General features: G+C 42.0%; 1 protein-coding gene across 1 annotated transcript in view; it reads right to left on the bottom strand.

Annotated features, from left to right (window-relative positions):
• Positions 1-25,106, bottom strand: part of PAPLN (papilin, proteoglycan like sulfated glycoprotein) — a 73,550-nt gene that overhangs the window by 16,396 nt on the left and 32,048 nt on the right. The window contains exons 6-16 of the mRNA XM_044659972.1: positions 24,827-25,018; positions 24,455-24,581; positions 23,141-23,206; positions 20,729-20,936; positions 19,469-19,648; positions 11,402-11,558; positions 9,461-9,550; positions 8,939-9,209; positions 6,052-6,169; positions 5,445-5,565; positions 2,977-3,607 (exon numbers count right to left, since the gene is read on the bottom strand). Of these exons, the coding sequence (XP_044515907.1) occupies positions 2,977-3,607; positions 5,445-5,565; positions 6,052-6,169; positions 8,939-9,209; positions 9,461-9,550; positions 11,402-11,558; positions 19,469-19,648; positions 20,729-20,936; positions 23,141-23,206; positions 24,455-24,581; positions 24,827-25,018 (2,161 nt within the window). The remainder of the gene's footprint in view (positions 1-2,976; positions 3,608-5,444; positions 5,566-6,051; positions 6,170-8,938; positions 9,210-9,460; positions 9,551-11,401; positions 11,559-19,468; positions 19,649-20,728; positions 20,937-23,140; positions 23,207-24,454; positions 24,582-24,826; positions 25,019-25,106) is intronic.

The following is a 25,106-nucleotide window of genomic DNA, read 5'->3' as shown; positions in this document are numbered from 1 at the left end:
TTGTTATCAAAACGAATCCATGTCACTTACATTTTCTATTTTATTTTCATATAATCAGATATAGTCATTTCTGCTGGCTTTTTTATTTCTTCTACTTGTTGTGAATTTCTCCTCATCATTTTCAAGAATTCAGTAATTTGGTTTTTCTCTTATGCTTTCTCTTTCTTCTTCCTTTTAACAAATTGTTTATCCTTTCTTAAGTTTTTTTAACTAGCTATTTTGTTCATTTAATTTGTTTCTATTTTCAGTTCTGATTATTTCACCCTTTAATTTTTTAAATCTTTTTTGTGCTTGTTTTGGTGGTCATTTTTTTCTCATTTAAAAGAAAAAAACCCTTCCCTTCCATCTTAGAATCAATACTAAGTATTTGTTCCAAGGCAGAAAAGCAGTAAGGACTAGGCAACTGGGGTTAAGCGACTTACCCAGGGCCACACAACTAAGAAGTATCTGAGACTAGATTTGAACCCAGAACATCCTGTCTCTAGGCCTGGCTTTCTATCTACTGAGTAACTTGCTACCCCTTTTTTCTCATTTTTAAAATTACTGTGTAATGGACTCAATGCTTAGTTAGTTCTCTCTTTTGTTACTATAAATGTCTAAGAATATGCTATGTCCCATAAATTCTGGTATGTTGTTCTGTTATTCTCATTACTATAAATTTGCATTGTTTCTATAATCTTGTTTTTGAACCAATAATTATTTTTTACTATAATTTAACTTTTTAAATTTTAGTTTAGTTTTTAAATGTTAATTTAGAATTTTTAAAAATTATTTCTAAAATCAAGTTCTTTTCAATTAACAAACATTTATTTTCTTTCTTCCACTTCTCCCCTCTACTGAAAAAACTCTTGCAAAAAAATATGCTTAGTTAAACAAAATAAATTCCCAAAATTTGACCCATGAATTATTTAAAATATATTATTTTTAGGTCTGCATCTTTTGTTCATATTTACTTTATTGATAATGCTTTTATTATATTATGATATGTAAGAAATATATTTAGTATTTCTTCCCTTCTGCATTTTTTGAGTTCTTTATGCCCTCACACATAATTAATTTTTTTAAGTCACTTAGTAACCTGAGGAATACACATAGTCCTTAAGATTCTCATTCATTAGTTTCTATGAAATCCAGTTTTCCAGTACTCTCTCCAAGATTTGTTTATCTTCCTGATAGATTTATCAGGCTCTGTTAGAGCAAAATTCAACTCATGCACAATTAATACCTTGCTCTCTGAGACTTTTTGCATTTCAGAAGTCTTTCCCCTTTTGGCCTTGGCTGTGATGCCATTTAGTGCATTTTACTTTACAGCGATATCATTTCATTGTTGTTGCATTTAGTCACACCGTACTTTTTCTCTTTGCCTCTCAATGAAACTTGGATTTGCTCCTGTCTGATTTGAAATTAAGCTTATGATTTCTGCATTTTAGGGTTAGGTGAAGCATAACATATCTTATTCTAAATCTACTAGATTTTAAACCTGACTCACTTAAGAGTTAGATGCACTTTGAAACTACATGGATTCCTTTTTTTTAGATCTCTGCAAATTGCTGGGTTCTGTTTTCTAATCTATAGGATATTAAGTGGTTTAAATGGTAGAATTTTAGACATGATGACAGGTAGCCAAGATATTTAGGGGCAGCTAGGTCTTCTTAAATCTCCTCAAATCCCACGATAGGGAAGCAATCTTATCTGACTCCTTGAAAGCTTGGCCCTGGCAAGTCTGGTATCCTCTCTAATTAAAGGAATGAAGGCTAAGAAGAATATTCTGGGTGAGGAGAACAATAGGGGAGGGGAAATCTTCAAAAGTCCCCTACTAATTTGTAAATTCTGCTGAGAAGGATAAAAATTTAAGTTCATATCAACCAGCATCTTAAAGAGAGTAAGATTTACCAAATTTAACAAACATTCATTATAGAATCTATTTTATGCAAAGCCTTTTGCTAAGTTCCCTGGAACTGCCATCTTTGTACGGGATATATCCTCAAGGATTTAGTGGAGATGGAGCTGGAAGATTTTGGAAGAAGGAGTAGACTGAAAATAGTGTTGGAACAGGTCTTAATGATATGAAAAAATGTTTTAAATCATTAAAAACTAGAGAAATGCTAATTAAAACAACTCTGAGGCTCCATTTCACATCTATCAGATTAGAAAAATTGACAAAGAAGAAAAATGACAAATATTACAGAGGCTGTGGGAAAACAAGTACAAGCACTGTTGATGGACCTGTGAACTGGTCCAGCAATTCTGGAAAGCAGTTTGGATCTATGCCCAAAAAAGCTACTAAACTGTGACCTGGTGATAAGCACTATAAAAGTCTATATCTTCAAAGAGATCAAAGAAAGAGGAAAAAGATACCTGTGTACAAAAACACTGAGAAAATTCTTTTTGAGATAGCAAAGTATTGCAAGTTAAGGAAGTGTCCATCAACTGGGGAATAGTTGAAAATGGTATGGTATTGAAATGTGATGGAATATTTTTGTGCTGCAAGACATGATAAAAGGGATGCTTTTAGAGAAACTTGGGAAGACTTGTATGAACTGATACTGAGTGAGGTGAGCAGAACCAGGACAGCAATATTACAAAGACAAACAACTTTGACAGACTTAGGAACTCTGATCAACACAACAACCAGCTATGATTCCAGGGGACTTGGGATAAACTTACCACCCACTTTCTCAAAGAGAACTGATGGACTCAGAGCACCGATTGAGACATATTTTGGGGGGCTTAGACAACACGAAAATTTGTTTTGTTTGACTATATATGTCTGTAACAGGGAGTTTATTTTCCCTTCTTTTTTAATGAGAGTGGGGAAAGAAAAGAAAGGGCAAAACGGCAGATATCTGGGGGAAAAGAAAGAGACTGGAAGGGTGGTTGTTACATGAGCAGAGACAAACCTGTACTTTACAAATTTTCCTAGTGCTGATCCTTCCCTAGTCACCCCTCCTTAGAGGTCCAATTCAAAGGCATTACCTGTGAGATGGAACTTGTGAGTGTGGAGCTGGTTGCCTGCTGTCTTCTCTTGGCACAAATACACTTGGTCTGTCCTGCCGGTCCTGGTGTCCTGTATGTTGACTTTTTGAGATTTCCTGCTCAAAGGGCCTGGACAGCTGAGTCTTCTCTGGCCTCAGAGCCTGCCCACCTTGCTCTATCCTAGAAGTGCTGGCTGAAAGGGAAGGCCTTCCCTGGGATGTCCCTGTGTGGTCCAGTCCCCAACTCTCCCCAGTCCTACTCTGGTCATCATTTCTGGATGGCTGGCCATGGTAAGAGGCATCATGGTGGTCCCCAGTGCGTCCTCCTTGGTTATAACCAGAGGGCCGTTGCCTGGGCTGGCTGGGCCCCAAGGGTGTGCCTGTCTCCCTCTGGGAGGGAGATGTCCGTCCCTGCTCTACTCCATGAGTTAGGGGTCCTGTGACACTGTCCTCAGCTCCCTCATGGCAGCTTTTCATGCACTCCTCCTCAGAAAGGAAGTTATTTCTGTTGCCATGGCAGCCACCATACCAGAACCGGTTGCACTTGCCCACAGTGGGAATGAAGTACCATCGAGGGGTCCAGTCTGCACAGGAGCCATGTGCACTGGGCAGCAGGCACCTGACTGGGTAGGCTGTGAAGGAAGAGCAGGGAGAGAATTGTGCCATCATGGCCATCTGTCATCTGTAGGAATTTCCTTCTTCAACTTCAGTCCTCAACCAAGGGAGCACCACCCCTATCTCTCCTTATCCACTCTTCTGAGGACACAGACTTAGGAAAACTGAGGGGCCAAGAGAGGCAGTGATGTGGACAATAGCAGGGCTGGGAAGACTAGGGGAAACCAAATCCCGGGGCTCCCCCAGGAAGGAGGAATGAAGCCATCCCTTGATTTTAGAAGGAGGGAGAACCCTCTACCCATATTTCTGCCAATGGGAAGAATTCAAATTCAAATTCAAAAATTCAAAGAATCCCTAATGATAATTTAACTGAGAAAGATAAGAACTTAAGTTCATATCAACTAACCCCTTAAAGACCAAATCAACAAGCTTTTATTAAAGACCCTATTTTGTACAAGGCAGTGTATTTTCTATTTTTCTATTTTTTGCAATTCTAAGGAACTTAAGCCAAAGAATGCCATCCACCTCCAGAGAAAGAACTGTTGGAGCCAGAACACAGATGAAAGCATACAATTTTTCACTTGTTTATTTGGGTAGATGTTTGGGGGTTTTATATGAGTATTCTCTTACAAAAATGAACAATATGGAAATAGGTTTTGCATGATAATACATGTATAACATAAATTACCAGAGGGAGGTAAGTTCTGTCATATAACTTGGGAAAACTTGTGTGGGAATTTGTTTTTACATGGAATTGGTAAAACTAAAATAAATTTAAAAAATATTTCCTTAGGGATTTAGGGGTCATGGAGGGAGAAGATATTAGAAGGGTAAGAGTAGCATTGGAGGGGCAGCAATGGATAGAGTATAGGGCCTAAAGTCAGGAGGACTTATCTTCCTGAGTTCAAGTCCAGCCTCAAACATTTACAAGTATGACCCTATGGCAACTCACTTAACCTTATCTGCTTTAAAAAAAAAAAATTGGAAAGTGAATGAAAAATATGAAAAAATGCTCTAAATCACTAATGCCTGAAGACATGCAATTTAAAACAACTCTAACTCTCCCTCACACTCATCAGATTGGCAAAGTTGGGGGAAAAAATTACAAATGTTGAAAAATAGAAAGTTAAAAGTTTATGAGGCTGCTGGACCTGGAATCAGGAAGACCCGAGTTCAAATCCATCCTCAGCATATGCTAGCTGTGTGACCTTGGACAAGTCATTTAACCTCTGTTTACCTGTCAGGATTTTTGTGAGATCAAAGGAGATATTGTAAAAAGCCCTCAGCACAGTACCTGGCACATAGTAAGTGCCTCATAAATGCTTAATCTCCTTTCTTTCCACCCTAAAGAGGGGAAGGAGGAGCAGCAAAGTGGCTCAGTGAATAGAGAGCCAGGCTTAGAGATGAGAGGTCCTAGGTTCAAATCTGTCCTCAGACACTTCCTAGCTGTGTGGCCCTGGCCAAGTCACTTAACCCCATTGTCTAGCCCTTACTGCTCTTCTGCCTTAGAACTAATACACAATATCGCATCTAAGATGGAAGGTAAAGGTTTTAAAAACATAGGGATAACTCTGAGCTTACGAACTGAGATACCAGAAGCTTAATGATGTCCCTAACATGGCACAGTACCTAGTCCAGAAGACTCATCTTCCTAAATTCAAATCTAGTGTCAGATTTTTCCTAGCTGTGTGACCCTGGGCAAGTCCCTTAATCCCAATGCTTAGCCCTTACTGCTCTTCTGCCTTGGAAGCAAGAGTTGGCACTGATTCTGAGCCAGAAGGGAAGGGTTTTTTTTTAAGGGAGGCGAAGGGTTGGGGAAGACCCGGCCAGGTCCAGGGGGCAGGTATCACTCACGGGAGCTGGGCCTGCCTTGGCAGCCTTCTCCCAGGGGGCCCGCGCTGGAAGCTGAGTTGTCATAGCAGCACCCATACCGGGACCCTCGGCACTCCGGGGAAGGGTCCGGCCGGGACTCAGCCTAGGGAAAGGGAAATGGTGATCTGCGGGGGGCGGGAAAAACAGTATGACAGGACTCTCACACCCTTCCGCCGCCGAACCCCCCCCCCCCAATTCTTCAGTTTCCCAGAGAGTTGGGGGAACTCATTCTTGGGGAAGGTTAGGATGAAAGCCAGGCTTGGCGTTTAATGTTTCCATTTTAGGGCTTGCCCCGCCTCCTCCCCTGGCAAGGATTGGATGGAGAACAGGCTGAGACGCCCCCTCCCCCACCCTGCTGCCGCCCCACCTCCATCCTCCTCCCCTATCCCCATGCCAGGCCGGTCACATGTCCCAGGAGCAGGACTGCGTGGAGGGGGGAGCGAGGGGGGTGTAGGATTTAGGAAGGCCCAAAGGACAGAGGAAGCTCAGGAAGGCTGGAGATGCCGCGGGAAGGGAAGCCTGCAGAAGGAAAGCCTGCTCAGATCGAACAGCGGGTCCCTCCCGGGGGTCCAGGGGTTAAGCCACTTGCCGGAGAGGAGGCCGCTCTAGGCCCATGCCTGCTCACGTGGGTATCGCCATGTGACAGCGGGCAGCCTGCCCGATTTGGCCCCAGGGCTGAGGAGACCCCATCAGGGCAGCATCCGTACCTGTCGGGAGCTTTCTCTCAGTTCTGGCTTTTCCCGGCCAGACCTTTCCCTCTGCTTCTCCCTCCCCTGCTTTGTCCTGAGCTAATGGATCCAGGCCACTCAGGACGGACCCAGGAGCTCAGCTAGGGGATGAGGGGGCGTTATAGAGGCGAAGAGATCTTTTTTTTCTTTAAACTCTTACCTTCCATCTTAGAATCAATACTGTGTATTGGTTCCCAAGCAGAAGAGTGATAAGAGCTAGGCAATGGGAGTTAAGTGACTTATCCAAGGTCACACGACTAGAAAGAGTCTGAGGCTAGATTTGAACCTCCTGTCTCTGGGCCTGGTAGCCAAAAGATTTTCAAAGGATTTAGAGCTGGAAGAGACCTTATAAGTGACTTGTTCAGGGGCAGCTGGTGGATAAGAGGGTCAGACCTGGAGATAGGAGGTCTTGGGTTTGAATTTGATGACAGCCACTTCCTAGCTGTGTGACCCTGGGCAAGTCACTTAACTTCTATCGCCTAGTCCTTTCCACCCTTCTATCTTGGAACCCATAGTCAGTATCAGTTCTAAGACAGAAGGTTGTTTTTAATAAATGGCTTGTCCAAGGTTAGTTACACAGTTAACATCAGAAATGGAATTTGAACTTGGGGCTTTCTGAACTTCTCTATCCACTTTACTGCACTGTGGCCTTTGTGGCAGAGGCTTAAGAAGCCATTGGTAGAAAAAATGTAAAGAATGATCTGCTTCTTAATATAACATCTCCGGCAGGGAATCCCCCTTAAAGAATAAAAGCCATCTCTATCCCATTGTACACACCATTTATTTTATATGAGCCTTGTGGAAATACGCGAAATATTTACTAGGCAGCTAGGTGGGCACAGGGCAGAGAGCAATAGATTTGGACTAAGGTAGACTTGAGTTCAAATGTAACCTCTGGCATTTACTAGCCTCATGACTCTGGCCAAGTCATTTCGTCTCTGTCTGCCTCAGTTTCCTCATCTGTAAAATGGGAATCATGATAGCACCTACCCTCCCAGGGTTGTTGTAAAGATCAAATGAGGTAACATTTTCAAAGTATTTTGCAAAACTAAAAACACTATGTAAATATGAGCAATTAATCACTATTATTTACCAGCTGTCATAACTACCCCCAAACTCAAAATGCTTATGACTAGGAAATGGTATAAAATCCATCATGAATAAGCATGGTGGGGGCAGCTGAGTGGCTCAGTGGATAGAGTGCCAAGTTTGGGGTCAGGAGGATCTGGATTCAAATCTGGCTTCACACACTTCCTAGCTCTATGACTGGGCAAGTCACTTAATCCCATGTGTCTTTAAAAATAATTGTAATTTAGCTACTCTTAGCAATACAGTGATCCAGGACAATTCTGAGGGACTTATGACAAAGAATGCTTATCCACCTCCAGAGAAAGAATTGTTGGAGTCAAAATGCAGATCAAATTTTACTTTATTTGGATTTTTATTTTGGGGTTTTGTTTTACATGAGTATTCACTTACAAAAATAAATAATATGGAAATATATTCTGCATGATAAGACATGTATAACCCAGCTCAAATGGCTTGCCAGCTCCAGGAGGCAGGGAGGGAATGAAGGAGGGAGACAATTTGGATCATATAACTTCAGAAAACTTATGTGGAAAATTGTTATTACATGTAATTGGTTAAAAATATATATTTAGGGGGCAACTGGGTGACTCAGAGGATTGAGAGTCAGCCCCAGAAAAGGGAGGTCCTGGGTTCAAATCTGTCCTCAGACACTTCCTAGCTGTGTGACCCTGGACAAGTCACTTAACCCCCATTGCCTAATCTTTACCACTCTTCTGCCTTAGAACCAATACCCATATTGATTCCAAGATGGAAGGTAAGGGTTTAAAAATATATAATATATATATATGTATATATAAAGTATTTTAAAAAATAAAATAATAGTAATAATCAGCATGGTGAGATTGGGCAGTGCCTCTGAGCAATAAAGCACTCAGAAAATACAGTAAATAGAGTTTTGTGGATTTAGCATCAAAGAATCTGGCTCTCCTATGTATTTTCTTCTCCAGGGCCTCAGTTTCCTCATCTATAAAATGAGAGGACTGAACTAGATAATCTTTAAGGTTCCTCCCAGCTCTAAATCCTAACTATGATCTATGAGTTCTCATGGGACCGTGGCCTACATGACTCAGAGCACTGTGAGAAGGAGGAGGAGGAGGAGGAAGAAAGAAAGAGAGAAGAAGAAACAAACTCTGAGGCGGGCTGAGTAGTATCAGTCTCTCTAAGAAATAGGAGAGCAAGCTAAGATTCAAGAAAAAAGAAGTGATTTGCCTAAATTACACTTAATGGCACAGCAGAGATTAGAGCCCACATCCCTTGATTCTCAGTTATCCCCCCCCCCTCCTCTCTCTCTCTCTCTCTCCTCTAGGCAAATGAGATTAAATGACTTGCTCAGGGTCACACAGCTAAGATGTATTTGAGGTCATATTTGAATCCAGAGCCTCCCTTTTCTGGGGCTGACTCTCAATCCACTGAACCACCCAGTTGCCTCCTAAATATATATTTTTAACCAATTACATGTAATAACAATTTTCCACATAAGTTTTCTGAAGTTAGACTTCTACCACTCTATCACATTGTGCCACCCAGCTACCCCCTTCAGCCAAGTTTTCTTTCCATTAAACATATTGCTCCCAACTACTCTGTACCCCAGCTAATTAGAATTCCCTGAATGTCTTCTCTTTAGGCGGTGGGGAGGGAATGGTCATTCTCATCACTTACGTGCTCTGCTGACATGAGATCCTGGGACAGCCACGTCCCAGGGGGCCAGGAGCCACTGTAAAGCCATCTGGGCAGCACCCATGGAGACTGTGGCGGCAGTCATGAGACTGTGACCTCGCCACAGGGTCCTTCTGCTGGTGGTACTGCTGAGACCTGGAGGTACTCCAGCCAGACTCCTGGTGCTGAGGCAATAAGTTAGAGCCTCCGTGTCCCTCGGGGGAATGTTCAGATGTGGGCTGGTTCCTGTGTATCCACCATTCCTCCCTAACCCCTAGAGAACAGAGGAAATAGAGCTGATCCTCCCACCTTGCCTCCCCTCTGACCCACCCTACCAGATGCACTGGCAGCTTCTCCCAGCCTGAGGGGAGAGATGTCCTCCACCCAAACTTCTTTTATGTGGACAGTTGGCAGAGAGCTGGCACAATCGTGACATCCTGCTTACCTCACCCTTCCCCCAGACTTTTGGGGTGCAAGGGACAGAAAAGAAAGTTTGGAGGAAGGGGGATGCATATACTCCCAAACCTTGGGCAGGAGTTTCCAGAGGATCCAAGTAGGTCGATAAGTCCTGGCGACTGGTGTCATAGCCTTGGACATCCTGCATGCTAGGGACCTCTGCAGGATGACACAGAAAAGGATACAGGAACAAAGTGCGAGTGCAAAGGATAAATCCCAGAAAAATCACCAGATTGGCTCCTTCCTACTAGAGGAAGGCTTTGCTTCTTCTTACCACCACTTGCTTTGGCAACATTAAAAATAATAATCCAGAAGTGAAAGGAAGATGAGGAAACATTTTTAGTCTACAACAATTATGTCAAATTCAAATAGAAAGAGGGGAACATTGGCCCCTGAACTCTACAAGGATCCCTGTAGGCCACATAATGACCTAGAAAACCACATATTGACATTATCCATGTTCTATTGTATATTTATTGAGATTTTGTTCAATATCCCTCAATTATATTTTAATCAGGACTGCCTACCTGTATTTGATACTTCTGACCTTGGTTCAGAATGAAAATTGTTCTGCTTGTGGCTTTAAACTATAATTATCAAAGGAGTAGCGATATCTTGGTTTTAGTCTAATTTTTATTATATCTAGCAAGTGACAGAACATGAAAACGTTGAAAAATACCAATGCTTAGGTACTGATTCTCTCCACAAAATAGGAGAATGGCCTTCACATCCCCATTTCCTCTTTTATCTTTTAAAAAAACAATCCCTACTTTCTGTCTTAGTAACATCTCAGACTGAAGGGCTTATAAACAGAAGGAAAGAAATTGAGATGACCTCCCATTCTGACTCTGCTGACTGACAGTCACTGGGGAGAAGGGAAATCGGAAAGGCTATACACCTTAATCTTATTATATCATCTGGCTTCATGAGGGACAATTTCTCCTTCTCACAGTCCATATCTTCTAAGAGATTGTGTTTCATCATTTTGTACCACCATTGGTCTGAAGAGTGGAATAATCTCTGTGTGTGTGTGTATGTTTACTCCAATTCCTTTGAGTAATTTTAACTCGAATTTAGTATTTTACTTTTTAAAATAAGGTCTCCTAGCATATTTTGCAAAAAGGACCCTAGATTTGAAAGGAAACTTAGAAGTCATCTGGTCCAACCTCTCTCATTCTACAGATGAGGAAATTGATTTTTCCCAGGGTTACAGTGGAGGATGGAGGGAAGTAGTTGGGATTCAAACCTTGGTCTTCCTGACTCCGAGTCCAGTGCTCTATCTACTAAATAATTCCACTTGGTTTTAGAAGTCCCTACATGACCTGGACTGGAAGCATGAGCTGGTGAAGGTCTTCTTATTCCAAGAATTCCCAAGTGAACCCAGAACTAAGTACTACAAACCAAGTGTATCAAATTCACATAGAAATAGGGAAGCCACTCATCTATCCAAAAGGATACCTGCAGGTGGCCTAATGATATAGTTTTAAAATGTGATATCTGTGTTTTGTTGCATTTTTTTTGTCATGAAACATTTTCCAATTGCATTTTAATCTGGTTCCCCCCCAACCCCATACTTGGGAGTTTTGTGGACTTCTTGTTCAACACCTCAGCTATAGAGCATAGTGAAAAGCAGACTATGAATATATAACCTCTTGTATTATTTGAGCTGTTTTTGTTTTTGTTAGCTCCATAACTAGACTATAAACTCCTCAAGGGTAAGGGCCATTCATCTGATCTTCTGTAGCCCCCAGAGCACTTAGCATACTTCTTGGCTCAAAATTAGTTATTGATCTGTTTAATTGGTTGAAAAATAAATGGGGGAAATAATAAAAAATATTAATAATACAGGAGAAAGTAAGACTTTTTTTTAGCTGCTCCCTCTCCCTTCCAATGTTTCTTTGAGCCTCATCTTTTCAGAGGCTGTGGCGGTCTTGGTAAAAGAGGCAGCCCCCTGCCCGCAGGAGGAGCCACTGGCCCAGAGAGGTCCTTTCCCCTCTCCTTATTCCTTACCTTGAGGCAGGTGGCAGGATTGTGTGTTACAAGCCTCTACTTCAGCTGGCATCTGGGGCTGGCGAGCCTGGCAGAGGTCAGAGCTATGGACATTGGAATCCCTGTCAGCACAAATGACTTGCCTTTTCCGGATCCCTGAATCACAGCTCTTAGAGCACTAAGTACCACCAGGGGAAAGAGAAAGAAATATATAAATATACATAGTGCTTACACATGCCCACACAGAATGAGAAATGTATGCGTATACAAGTAAAAACATATAAAAGATCAGAAGTGTATATGCATATCCCCATAAAGACACATATTGATCTGAACAAATTGTGGTAGATGATGGCAATGGAATACTATTGTGCTGGATGATTTCAGAAAGAACTGAAAAGACCTACATGAACTGATACAAAGTAAAGTAAGCAGAAACAGGAGAATTGTACACAGTAACAGAAATATTATACTATGATCAACTGTGAGGGACTAAAGCATTATCAGCAAAGCAAGTCTCCAAGATAACCACAAGGGACTCATGATGAAAATGCTCTCCACAGCCAGAGAAGGAATGTTGGAGTCCAAGTACAAATCAAAGCATCCCATCTCCCACTTTATTTCCTTCATAAGTTTTTTTATTGTATGTGTGATATGCATCTTCTATCACAACATGAGCAATATGGAACTATGTATTGCATGAAAGCACTGCTATAATCTATATCACATTATTTACCATCTCAGAGAGTGGGGGAGAAAGAGACAAGGAGAAAATCTGAATTCTAAAAAGTTAAAAACTATTGTCAAAAATTGTTTCTACATGTAACTGAAAAAAAAAAATACTGATCCAGAGACGTGTATACCTGTATGTAGAGGAACACAGAGAACCAGAGATGTATACATATATTATCATGTGTAATGGTTAAAAAGGGTGTGGTCACCAAATTGTAATAATTACAATTAAAATTAAATTATGAGTCTGTTAGTAGCTTTAGTAGCTTTAGAGATAGTAAAGAGAGGGAAATGTAGGAAAGAGGTAGGGAGCAGTTCAGCTAAATACCCTAATTGCAGATCCAATGAAATCCAGCTCATCCCTGCCCCCTCAGGGGTCCAATCTGGTCCAGCCAGAAGAGTGGGAGAGTCCCTTCAAGCAAGAGTGTCCAGAGTAAGAGTCTCCTGAACAAGAGTCTTCAGTCAGCGCCCAAGTCTGAATCCCAGTGTGAGTGTGAATCAGAATTCCCCACTTCGTGTTGGGTCTCACCTTATAAACATTTTTCTCCACCCACTAGTTCTCCCACAGCACATCTCAGGAATCAATCATAGTTCCTTAATTTGTCTGGCACTGCCCAGCGGGGCAGTGCTTATAGGATCAATTTCCTGTCTGTTTGTTTTCAACTTCCTTTCTCTGAGGGTGTGTCTGTACTTGCAATCAATGCTAAAGGATCTTCAAGTTTCTGACTGATTAAAGGTCCCTGATTGATTACATCAAAGATAACAAAGGGAGGTGAATTCCTTTTTCACACATGCACAGACAAAACCAGAGATGAGACATGTACCTACAAACATGTAACATACACATAACAAAAACATACTCCTAACAAAAAGTATCCTACTTCCAACTTCCATGGGAGAAAGACATGGGAGAAGGAAAGAAGAGAAAAGGATTTATACAAAATTAGAAGGAAAAGAAAATCATGTAGGTGACTTACAGGGATTTAGAATAGTGGAATAGGTTAAGATGTTAAATTTGGGGATGAGAGAGGAATTAAGGAAAAACTTAAGAATACTCTTCAAACCTGGATAGTGGTCTAGCTCCTACTTTCAGGTTTTCAAGAAAGAAGAATGAAGGACAGCTAAGGAGGAAATAAAAAACTTACAGAGTCAAGAAGCTTAGAACCTTAGAAGGAAAGAGAACAATTAGTGAGTTGTAAAGGATAATGTAACTCAGCAACTTTATAGCTTTGTACCCTCTGCATGTAATCCCATTAGATAATTAGCATTTAATGATAAATTGTAAGTAATAATCTGACTTACTAGCTGTATGAGAATCATAAATCAATAATCATATTGTGAGTAAAACAATAAAGAAAAATCCCTTTGTGCCTTGCCAAGAAGAGTTTGTGCATGCCTTTAATGTCCTGAAATATAACCAGACTTCCCGAAGCTGTGGTATCTCATTTGGCTTTGAAACTATAGAATAATCTTAGCCACCTTCATTTTCACCATATATGGAATAGGTACATACTCTGCCCCCATAAGTTGAAAAGGAAAAAAATCTGACTTTCTTAAAGAAGAAGACCTTCTAGAAAATGAAATTGCAGTTGCCTCCCTAAAAAGAAAGATGTAGTTAACACACTCTCCCTTTTGGGAGGAATTTTTGTAATCTGACCCTTTTGCAAAGTATAAATACTTGTCAGTTAAATAGCTCAGTATCTCAGAACACATTGGGTGTGTCTACAAACCCTGACTCTGTGATTTACAACTCTAACAATAAAGTCAGTTTTGCTCAGAAGATTGTTTCCCAGTATTTTTCTTTTACAGATCTAAGCAAATTAATAGTTGAGTAGTAGGTAGCACAAACAGACAGGAAATTGGTTTAGCTAATAACTTCTTGACTTACCTTAGTGATAATTTAATCTATCAAAAGGCAAAGGAATTAACAAGGGAAAAATATATTCTGGGTCTGAGAAATGGGGGGGAAGTGGTCATTCCATACTAGACTGTTATAGAGGAGAGGAAATCTGAGCAAACACTAGATTTTGCGAAAGCAGATTTCAAAAGGTTCAAAAGAAAAATTGGTAGAATGTCATGGATTAAAATGCTTCAGGGAAAGTCAACCCACAAGGGACAGGAAATGATGGAGAATGAAATTCTCAAGACCGAAAGGGAAATTCCAATGAGGGGGAAATGGATTTTGTTGCAAAAGATTGATGTAGGTATACAAATAATACCACCAACTTAGATTTTAAGAAGAAATGTATAAAAGATGAGAGCAAGGCCAGATACTTAAAGGTAACTCTAAAATATAGCATGGTCCTATAAAAATAGTGTCAGGAATATAAAAGTTTAAAATGAGCTGAGGATGATTAAGAAACCCAAGGGTAACAAGACAGGCATTGTTACTTTTTTTGTTTAACCTATATTGAGAGAAAGAAGACCATAGAAGGGATAAAACCTTTGTTTGGGGTAGATGGGCTGGATAATTAATCAATCAACATTTATTAAGCACCTACCATATGCCAGACACTGTACTAAGCACAGAATACAAAAAAAGAGACAAAAGACAATCCCTGACTTCAAGGAACTTACAATCTAATGGGCAAGACAACATGCAAACAAATATATGCAAAGCAAGTTACATAAGATAAATAGGAGAAAAATAACAGAGGAAAGGCACTGGAATTAAAAAATTGGGAAAGGCTTCCTGTAAAAGGTGAGACAGTCAGAGAGAATGCTTGGAGCTGATAGATGGAGGGTCTTGTTTGTGGAACAGTACGAGGCCAGTGTCATTGGATTGGGGAATAAAGAATAACTGACCACAGAGAGAAGGCAGAGTTGTTGTTTCTGTTTGCTCTGCAAAGGGGAATGACCTTTACATGGAAAATAACTAAAAGGGAGATTGATACCCAAGATAAGTAAAGCTATATAGGATTATTTGGAGGAAAAAATAGAATAAATCAAATGGAAAAGGAGGTACAAAAGCTCAATGAAGAAAATAATACTTTATAAATTAGAATCAGGCAAGTGGAAACTAATAGCTCCATAAGACATCAAAAAACAATAAAACAAAGGTCAAAGCCAAGAATGATGGGTAGAAAATTGAAAAGAGGCCATAATGCTAGGAAGAACTTCCTAATAATGAGAGCTGTCCATAAGTGGAATGGGGTACCTCTGGTGTTGAGCAATGGATTCCCCCTCTTTAGCAGTCTTTAAGCAGAAGCTGGACAACCCCTTGTCAGTTATGTTATAGCGAGGATTCCTTAACATATGAGTTGAACTAAGTCATTCAAGTCCCTTCCAACTCTTGAATTCTGTGATTTTATGAAAGATGTGTACAAATCCACATTCATCAAGACACAGAACAAGAGATATGTACACACACACACAATAACATATAGCACCTACTACTACTAGGCACTGGGCTAAAAACTTTACAAATATTAACTCATTTGATCATCACAAGAACCCAGGAGGTAGCAGCTGCTATTATCCCTATTTTAGAGATGAGGAAATTGAAGCAAACAGAGGGTAAGTAACTTGCATAGAATCACAAAGCTACTAAATTGTTGGAGGCTGGATCTGAACTCAGGTCATCCTGACTTCAGGCACAGGGTTCTATCCACTAGCCCACTCACAGAGAAATGAATGTTATCAGAGATATGCATGCATACACACATACAGAAAACACATCAAGAACCAAAGATGGATGGGTACAGACACATACACAAAGACATACAACCAGAGCTGTATACACCAAAGACATATACACCAGAACTAAACATCACAGGATCACATACTTAGATCTGGAAGGGATCTTCAAGGCCAATAAGTCCAACAAAACCCATTTTATAGATGAGGAATCAGAATGGTTAAGGAACCTGCCTCAAGTCACAGAGCTAAGATGTGTCTGAGGCAAGATTTGAACCTATGTCTTCTTGGCTCCATGGATATGTACATACAGATGTACACACACAAACTCACAAAGACACTAACCCAGAGATGGATGTACAAATTCAGAGTGGTGTACACATACACTCATGCAGAACTAGAAATATGTGCAAATATGCATATGTGTGAAAGCACAAAAAGAGTTGATATACATACATGCAAGAGATATGCACACATCTTTGTCGTGGCAAAAAATTGAAAAATGAGGGGATGCCCTTCGTTTGGGGAATGGCTGAACAAATTGTGGTATCTGTTGGTGATGGAATACTATTGTGCTGAAAGGAATAATGAACTGGAGGAATTTCATGTGAACTGGAACAACCTCCAGGAATTGATGCAGAGTGAAAGGAGAAGAACCAGGAGAACATTTTACACAGAGACGGTTATACTGTGGCATGATGGAACGCAATGGACTTCTCTACTAGCAGCAATGCAATAATCCAGAACAATTCTGAGGGACTTATGAGAAAGAACACTATCCACATTCAGAGAAAGAACTGTGGGAGCAGAAACACAGAAGAAAAACAATTGCTTGATTTGGTTGATGGGGACATGATTGGGGATATAGACTCTAAACGATCACCCTAGTGCAAATAGTAATAATATGGAAATAGGTCTTGATCAATGACACATGTAAAACCCAGTGGAATTGTGTGTTGGATATGGGAGGGGGTTGGGAGGAGGGGAGGGAAATAATATGAGTCATGTAGCCATGGAAAAATATTCTAAATCAATTAGTTAAATAAAAAATTTCAAATTAAAAAGAGAGATATGCACACAGTAATGTTTACTCTTCTAGGACTAACCAGGAGCATCTCATTCCAGTGGCTGGATGGAGGATGGGGACACACCTGAAAACATCCTATGAGAAAGGACCTCAGCACAGGCCCTAGGGTTCTATCAGTTTCCCTTTACAAGTCAGGCCTTAGGCAAATAGAGTGAGGCTAAGTGTCAGAGTAGATCCCCAGTCTTTCCAATAAGTAGAGAAAGTGAAGGAGACTATGACTCTCATTAGATCGTGAGCTCCTTGACAGCAGGGACTGTCTTTTACTTTTCTATTTGCCTGGCACACAATAAATACATAATGATCAACTGTCTAAAGTGGGAGGAAAAAGATAATATAGTAGCTAGCATGTCCCTTCAGGGAATCACCTGGGGCCAATGGGTCTTCAAGCATTAAAGTATCTTTACCTGACCCTCACAAAAAAAAACACTACTTGTATGTAATAATAATAATCAGTGAACATTTACTAAATATTTTCCATGGAATACAAAGACAAAAATGATAGTACCTGCCCTCTAAGAGCTTATATTCTGGGGAAACAATATGTTCACATAGCATTACATATCTCTCCCAAAATACAAGGTTGGATTTCCAGAGCCAAGATAGCAGAATAGAAGCAGGGAAGCTCAAAACTACCATGAGAATTCTCTCCAACCAATGTTAAAATGCCACAAAATGAATGCAGGGGTGAAAGAAACATCAAGGAGACAGAGTGAAGTAACTTTCAAGAAGAGAACAACCTGAAAGGTAGGCAGAGAATATCTGGGGCACTGGGGTGAGAGGGAAGTACAGCCAGCAGGAGGCTACAGCAAGAAGTGAGGAAAAAGCCAAGAGCAAGCCAAGTGCAACATACACATACACACACACACACACACACACACACACACACACATCTACTGTGCCAGCTTCTGAACCTGAGCCTATGCCAACATCTAGACCCTGAGATTCTTGCCTGGGCCAAAAGTGATTCAAACTAACTTAAAGTTCTAAGCAAACCTGCAGTGAGGTCAGGAATTCCAGCCCAGGGTAGTCCATGATGCACAGCCTGATCTGTGTGGGCCAAGAATGAGGCCAGGAATGTCAGCCCAGGCTTGTGGTGAGGACATAGATCCCAGTTTGGGACAGCTGGTAGACCCAGAGGTGGGGGCCCTGAACCTCTTGCCAAAAGCTCAAGGCGGAGCCCCAGGGCAGGGCAGTCTGCTGCGCATCTGACCTGATCAAGCCCAGAGTGAGACCAAAAGCCTATGCCAAAGCCTGAGGCTAAGATTTCAGCTAGCAAAAATCTCAGGAGGTAATTGAATCAGCAGTGGGAGGTAGCTCTCAGAGCTCTCACTCCTCAGGCCATCATACTATTTTGCAAGAACTGAAACTTGCAGAAATCCAAAAATAAGGCTAAGGGTAGCATCAAAGAAGGACTGAAGTTTAAGAGGGTGCCCTAACCACCTGGAGAACAGAGCCTACCTTTAAAAAGGATGGGAAAATGAGCAGACATAAAAAAAAAACCACCAAACTACAGAGAATTTTTATGGCGACAAAGAGACACAGAAGAGGACAGTGAAAGCAAAGCAAACACATGTAAAGTCCAAAAGAAAAATATGAATTGGACTCAAGATTCTGAAAGAGCTGAAAAATGATTTCAAAAGTTAATTGAGAGAAGCAGAGGAAAAATGGGGAAGAGAAATGAAAGCAATGCAAGAAGAAATGGGTCAAATAAAAAAGGAGGCTCAAAAACTGGAGGAGGAAAATAATGTCTAAAAAATTAGAATTGAGCAACTAGAAGCTAATAACTTCACAAGACATCAAGAAACAATAAAACAAAAGAATGAAAAAAAAAACAGAAGAAAACATGAAATATCTTATTGAAAAAAAAAAAACAACTGACCTGGAAAATAGACCCAGGAGAGACAATTTAAGAATTATTGTACTACCTGAAAGCCATGATAAAAAAAAAAGGTCTGCTCATCATAATACAAGAAATTATCAAAGAAAACTTCCCAGATATTCTTGAGCAAGAGAATAAAATAGAAATTGAAAGAATCCACAGATTACCTCCAGAAAGAAATCCTCAAATGACAACTTCTAGGAATATAATAGCTAAATTCAAGAACCTCCAAGTCAAGGAGAAAATACTGCAAACTGCCAGAAAGAAACAATTTAAATTCCATGGAACTACAATCAGGACCACATAGGACTTAGCAGCTTTCACATTAAAGGACTGAAAGGCATGGAATATGATATTTGGGAAGGTGAAAGATCTAGTTTACAACCCAGAGTCGTCTATCCAACAAAACTGTGTATATTCATTCAAGGGGAAAAAATAGTCATCCAAAATACAAGCTTATTCAGCCAGGTTGTGCATTAGGATGTAGCTGATGGAGGGTATCAAGTATGGCCTCATGCTGAAAGCAGCAAATAAGCTGAGCTTTGAAAGAAGCTAGAGATTCTAAGACACAGGAATGTGCACTCAAGGCAGCGGGCTAACCTGTGCAAAGTCAGACATATGCATGCACTTTGTGAGTTCTTCCTCTTCCATCATGTCATTTAAAGATACCTGTTAAGTACCTGACACTTTGGAGAACAATAAACAAGCACCCAGATGCCAGGGCTAAATAAAGAGGGTAAGTTTGGACACTTACCAGCCCCCAGTCACCAATATGCCATTCAGGCTCCTCAAGAGGGCAGTTCTCTCCCATGCAGGCCTCAGTCAGGGGAGGCTTGTTGGCTGAGGAGCAGGCAAAATCTTGAAGTGGAGAACCTTCATCACCCCAACAGGTGACCGTCCGGCTCCGAACCCCTGGGCCACAGCTGGCTGAGCACTGTAGGGAGAACCCAATCATCTTCATGGGCTTCTCATTCCCCTAGAGCTATGATGATGAACCTATGGCATATGTGCCCAAGGGAGGCACTCAGAGCCCTCTCTGTGGGCACCTGCACCATCACCCCAGCACAGAATTCTCCAGAGTTCATTACTAGAAATCCAGAGGGATACAGGGCTGGGCTGCTCCCCTCTCCCTCTCCATGGGTGCCTGAGGATATTACTCACCCCTCTAAAAGATTCACCATCACTGCCCTAGAGGAATGCCCTTCCTGGGAGGAGTTACCCTGGCCTATAATAATTTTAAAAACAATAATAATAGCTAACAATTATATAGCACCTACTATGTACTAGACACTGTGTTAAGCATTTTACAATTATTATCACATTTTATCCTTGAAACCACTTCAGTGGTAGTTCCTGTGTTATTGGAAATTTTGGGGTTCTTAAACTACATTTCCCATGAGCCCATTGACTCCCTGTTGTTACGTGATGACATAGACAGTTATGTGATGACATAGATAGGATAAAAATTGAGTGGCTGGACTTGCACTTCCTCTTTGCTCTCTTGGCATCCGATCCACCATGGGGAGAGGAGGTAACAGCGCACGTTTTTTAAAACTGACTAAGCCAGAATGGCACGTGACTTCATTTTCAATTGGCTACTAATAAATCTTTAAAAAAAAACCATAATATTTATAAAGTTATCTTTTTAGATTAATTTTATTTCTTACACTCCTATTATTATTCTCATTTTATAGATGAGGAAAACTGCCCAGAGCCACACAGCTGGGAAGTGTCTGATGCCAGATTTGAACAAAGATCTTTCTGACTTTCTGACTGTAGACCTAGAGCTCTATCCACTGTGCCACTCGTGAGGGAGTGGTCAGGTCAGGCGCCCCAGATGATGGTTAGACATCTGCTAAGCAGCCTTCGAGATAACCAGGGCTTACAGAATCATACGAACTCGTCTAACAGTGTTTCTGGTGCTTCCTCCGGAAACACCACCTTCCGTTGTTTATCTTAGAGTTAGAAGGGCCTTAAAGACCACCTCATCAAACCCATGTCTGGTGGGACTCACCTCTCCCCAGGGCCCTGAGCTCCAGGCTGCACACCGATGCAGGTTGCAGGACTGTGTGCTCGGGGGCCTCCCTGGCAGGGCTGAACACGAAGCTTCATCCGTGGCCTCCTCCATGCCTGCCCCATCGGATACGACACAGTAGACGTGGCGGGACTGGGAACCCCTTCCACAAGGAGCTGAGCAGGCGGTCCAAGGCCCGGTCTTCCAACTGAAAAAGGAGAGGCAAGCTAGAGCCCATCTGGGCTCTGGTGCTGGGGGAGCATCAATCAGGAAACTCCTTCCCTCAGTCATTCAGCATCCTAGCATTCCCATCCACTTCCCTCCCCAGGAAGCTGCTAACTCGTATAACAGAGGCTACTCATTCGCTCAGCTTCAGAAAAGTCCATTCTAGATGACACCAAGAGGGAGGCACTGGATGAGAAGGAAGGAGACCCTGGGTCCTACTTTTGGCCCTGTCACTAACGTGATGTGTGATTTTAAATTCTATAAAATGGTAATAAGTGTTATCGACAAAAAATAACAATACTGTAATAATAACACAATTCTCTATTTTATAGTTACTGTAAAGATCAAATGAAGCTGAGTACATAATAATCCTAATAATATTTAAAAGGTGATTTGCCTAAAGAACAAGTCTGTTCATATCATCTCTTTACACAATAAACTTTAATGGCTCTCTATTACTTCCAGGGTCAAACACAGAATATGGTTTGGCTTTCTAAACCTTTCACAATATGGTCTCTTTCCTACATTTCCATTGCTCTTACACATTACTCTCTTCCCTCTTAATTCTATTGCCTTCTGTCTCTTGATTATTTCCTATTTATTTTCTCTATAGAAATGTCTAATTTCTGTGTTTTTTCTATATATAGCTTTTGTTGTTGTTTGTATCCCACTCTTCATGAGCCCATTTGGGGTTTTCTTGGCAAAGATAATGGATTGGTTTGCCATTCCCTTCTCTGGCTCATTTTCCAGAAGCAAGTAAGGTTAAGTGATTTGCCCAGGGTCACATAGCTAGCAAGTATGCTGAGGTCAGATTTGAACTCAGGAAGATGAGTCTCCCTTGAGCCAGGCCCAGCACTCTATCCACTGTTCTAGCTGCCCAGTATACATTTGTTGGCTTTTTGTTTCCTCTCTTATGAGCCCCTGTTGGTTTTTGTCCCTTTTTGTACTCCTGATGCCTGGAATGTTCTCTCTCCCTCACCTCCTCCTCCTAGATTCACTGGTTTCCTTCAAAACTCAACTCAGATCCCATCTTTTTCAGGAGGCTTTTCTGCCTCCTTTCCCTTCCCCATCCTCACTAGTGGCTTCTCTCTAGTAACCTTCTTTCCTGTTTACTCATACTGCATCTATCTTGTATTTACAATTTTTTTTTGCATGTTAAAGTCTTAATTAGAATTTGAATTCTTAGGAGAGTGTCTTTTCCCTTTTGGTACATACAGTAAGTGCTTAATAAGTGTTTGCCAGCTGCTTGAATGATTAATAATAGCAGCTCACTTTTATATAGCACTGTAAAGTTTGCCAAGCATTTTATATATGCTATCTCATTTGATCCTCATAACAATATTGTTAATAATATTAACTAAGAATATTGGTATTGTTATCCACTTTTATGGATGAGAAAACTGAGGCTCAAAGAGGTTTAGGGATTTGTGCAGGGTCACAGAGTTAATCAGTGACAAGCAGATTTGAATCTAACTCCTTCAGACTCCAAATTCAGTTCTTTATCTTTTTTCTTTCCTTTCCTTTTTAAAACCCTTATCTAATGTCTTAGAATCACTTCTAAGACAGAAAAATTGCCAAGGGCTAGGTGACTTGCCCAGCATCACACATCTAAGAAGTATCTAAGGTCAGATTCGAACCCAGGTTCTCCCAATTCCAATCCCAATACTTGATCCACTGTGCTACTGAGCTGCCCCTAATTCTCTTTCCAGCACAGCTACAGGTTCTAATTCAGATTCGGTCAAGTCACTTTTCTCTTCTAGGCCAGTTTCCTCTTTTATAAAATGAGGGGCTTGGGATATAATCTGAATCCATAAGATGTTGCCATTTATCTCAGTGTCTCACCTTCCTTCCTATAGGTTCTTGCCCGTGCTCCCACCCCCCACTTCTGTGATTGGCAGCGCCCCAGAAGACGAAACTCAGCCTATGGAGAGGCTGAAAGGTCCCGGATGGCATGAGGTGGCAAAGGTTCTCCAGGCTCCCGGATCCCACAGTGGCCATGCAAAGCTCTGGTGCCCACCACCTTCTCCACCAAAGAGGCAAAAGAGCGACAGAAGCCCCAACACCAGCTCGAGGCTCCTGGCCAGCTGAGCGATGCCCACCACTGCAGGCTTTCCAACTTCCACGTGATCTACGGCTAGGTTGGCAGAGAGAGGGTACTCCCAGATGCCCACCCTTGCCCTCGATTACCTTTTCCCACACATGCCTTGGGCTCGGCCATGGCTCCACGCTCCCGGCCGGTGGAGGTATGAGATCCTTTGTGCACAGAACAAAGGGGTTTTCAAGGACCAGTAAGAGCATTTCTTCTTCTGAGATCATGGAAGAAAGGGCCATGCAACAAGGCACCCATCTTCCCCAGGAGGCTCCCCAGGTTAGTCTCTGACCCAGTGACCCTGGGAGGCTTCAGAAGAGGCTGGGCTGCCTCAGAAGCACAAACTCTTCCTTTCATCCATCTGTGCCCCACCACAGGATACCCTCACAGTGGCTAAAGGGATCTGAGATGTACTTCCAAAATAAGCTTCCAGGGTCCTGAGACTTCCAAGGCCAAGACTCACCCTTTGCTTTTTCCTTTTTTTTTTTTTTAAACCTTTACCTTCCATCTTAGAAATAATACTGTGTATTGTTTCCAAAGCAGAAGAGTGATAAGGACTAGGCAACAGGGATTAAATGACTTGCTCAGGGTCATCTGGCTAGGAAGTATCTGAGGCCAGATTTGAACCCAGGATCTCCCATCTTTAGGCTTATTGAACCACCTATTTGAACCCCTGACTGAACCTTTTCTAAGGCAAGGAAAGTATTAACTCCTTTTCTGCTACCACTCAGGTCTGACACCGCAGGTGGGAGAGCAGCGAGGAAGAATAAAGACCACAGCTAAGTCCCACCTTGATTCCAAGTCCCTTGTCCAAAGACCTTTGTGGGAATATGCTTCAGACTCTGAACAGGATCCCCTCATTTCTGAGGAAGAGCTAGAGGCTGCAGGCCTGTCTCCTGCTCTGGATCCTTCCCCATGACAGGAAAAATCAGGTGACAGGAGATAGTTCTATCAGGAGGCTGAAAGGCGAAGATGCTCACGCCATCTTGCTTTTCCGTCCAAAGAGTCCCTTCCATCTACTCTTATATCTACTAATTGTTTATATGTCATCTTCCCCATTAGAATGTAAGCGCCTTGGTTTTGTCCTTCTTGTATCTTCAGGGCTTAGCACATAATAAATGCTAGATTTCAGGATGCCAGAAAAGGATCCCCTTCCCCAACATTCCTCTTTCATCTTTCCCACGGCCCAGCACCTCAATATCTGGGGCAATATCTGCCGCGTGCTCTACCACATTTTTACTCCTGGATGCAAAATTCCCATCTTGTCCGTCTCCCAAGTCCTGAACCCCACAAGACTGTCTATCCTGGAGAAGGGATAACTACGTGTGGCCCAAACCCTCCACCTTAGGTAGGGCTCGGCTGATGGGCAGAGGGAGGAAGAGTCAGCTCGGGGTAAGACGGGCAGAGCTCACCGCTTGGTGTGTGGGCAGGCCTGAAGGTTGCAAGTGCGATTGTCAGATGGCTGGGGCTTATGCCGGCACATATGATCAGGGTAAACTTCATTGATGGTGGTGCAGAATACCAGGCGTGTCTGATAACCTGTCAGAAACGGGGGCCCAGGTGAGCCGGGCACAGCCTTGAAGGAGGCTTGTATCTCCCCCGGGGGTGGCTGGGGCTCATCCAACGACCCTGTTGGGGATGGGGAGACTTCTAGAGCTGGCTGCCTCCTGATTGTGTGGACCCTCGCCCTTGTGGCCTTTCCTTTGTCTCCACTTCCCAGTACCTTGAAACCTCTCTCTTGATAACTCTTGTCTCAGTTCCAGGTGATCTAATCCCCTCCTTACCTCCTCCACATTCTGCACTGCAGTCACTCCAGGAGCCATGACTCCAGGTGAAGCCAGTGTCCAGAGGCCAGTGGGGCAGATAGTACTCATATTGCACACCTGGGTTGGGCTCTTGGCTGATAAGCTGAAATGGAGAGAAGAAATTATCTTTGTCCAAACCAGTAAAGAGGACCCAAGTTTCCCGTCTCATTTTCTAGGTACTAGCTTGTACGCTCGAGCTTTCTCTCTCTCTCTCTCTCTCTCTCTCTCTCTCTCTCTCTCTCTCTCTCTCCCCCCTCTA

The sequence above is a fragment of the Gracilinanus agilis genome, chromosome 2 (genome assembly GCF_016433145.1).
Source record: "Gracilinanus agilis isolate LMUSP501 chromosome 2, AgileGrace, whole genome shotgun sequence".
Taxonomy (NCBI): domain Eukaryota; kingdom Metazoa; phylum Chordata; class Mammalia; order Didelphimorphia; family Didelphidae; genus Gracilinanus; species Gracilinanus agilis.
Note: the sequence above shows the minus strand (reverse complement) of the source record. Positions and strands in the feature narration are given on the sequence as shown.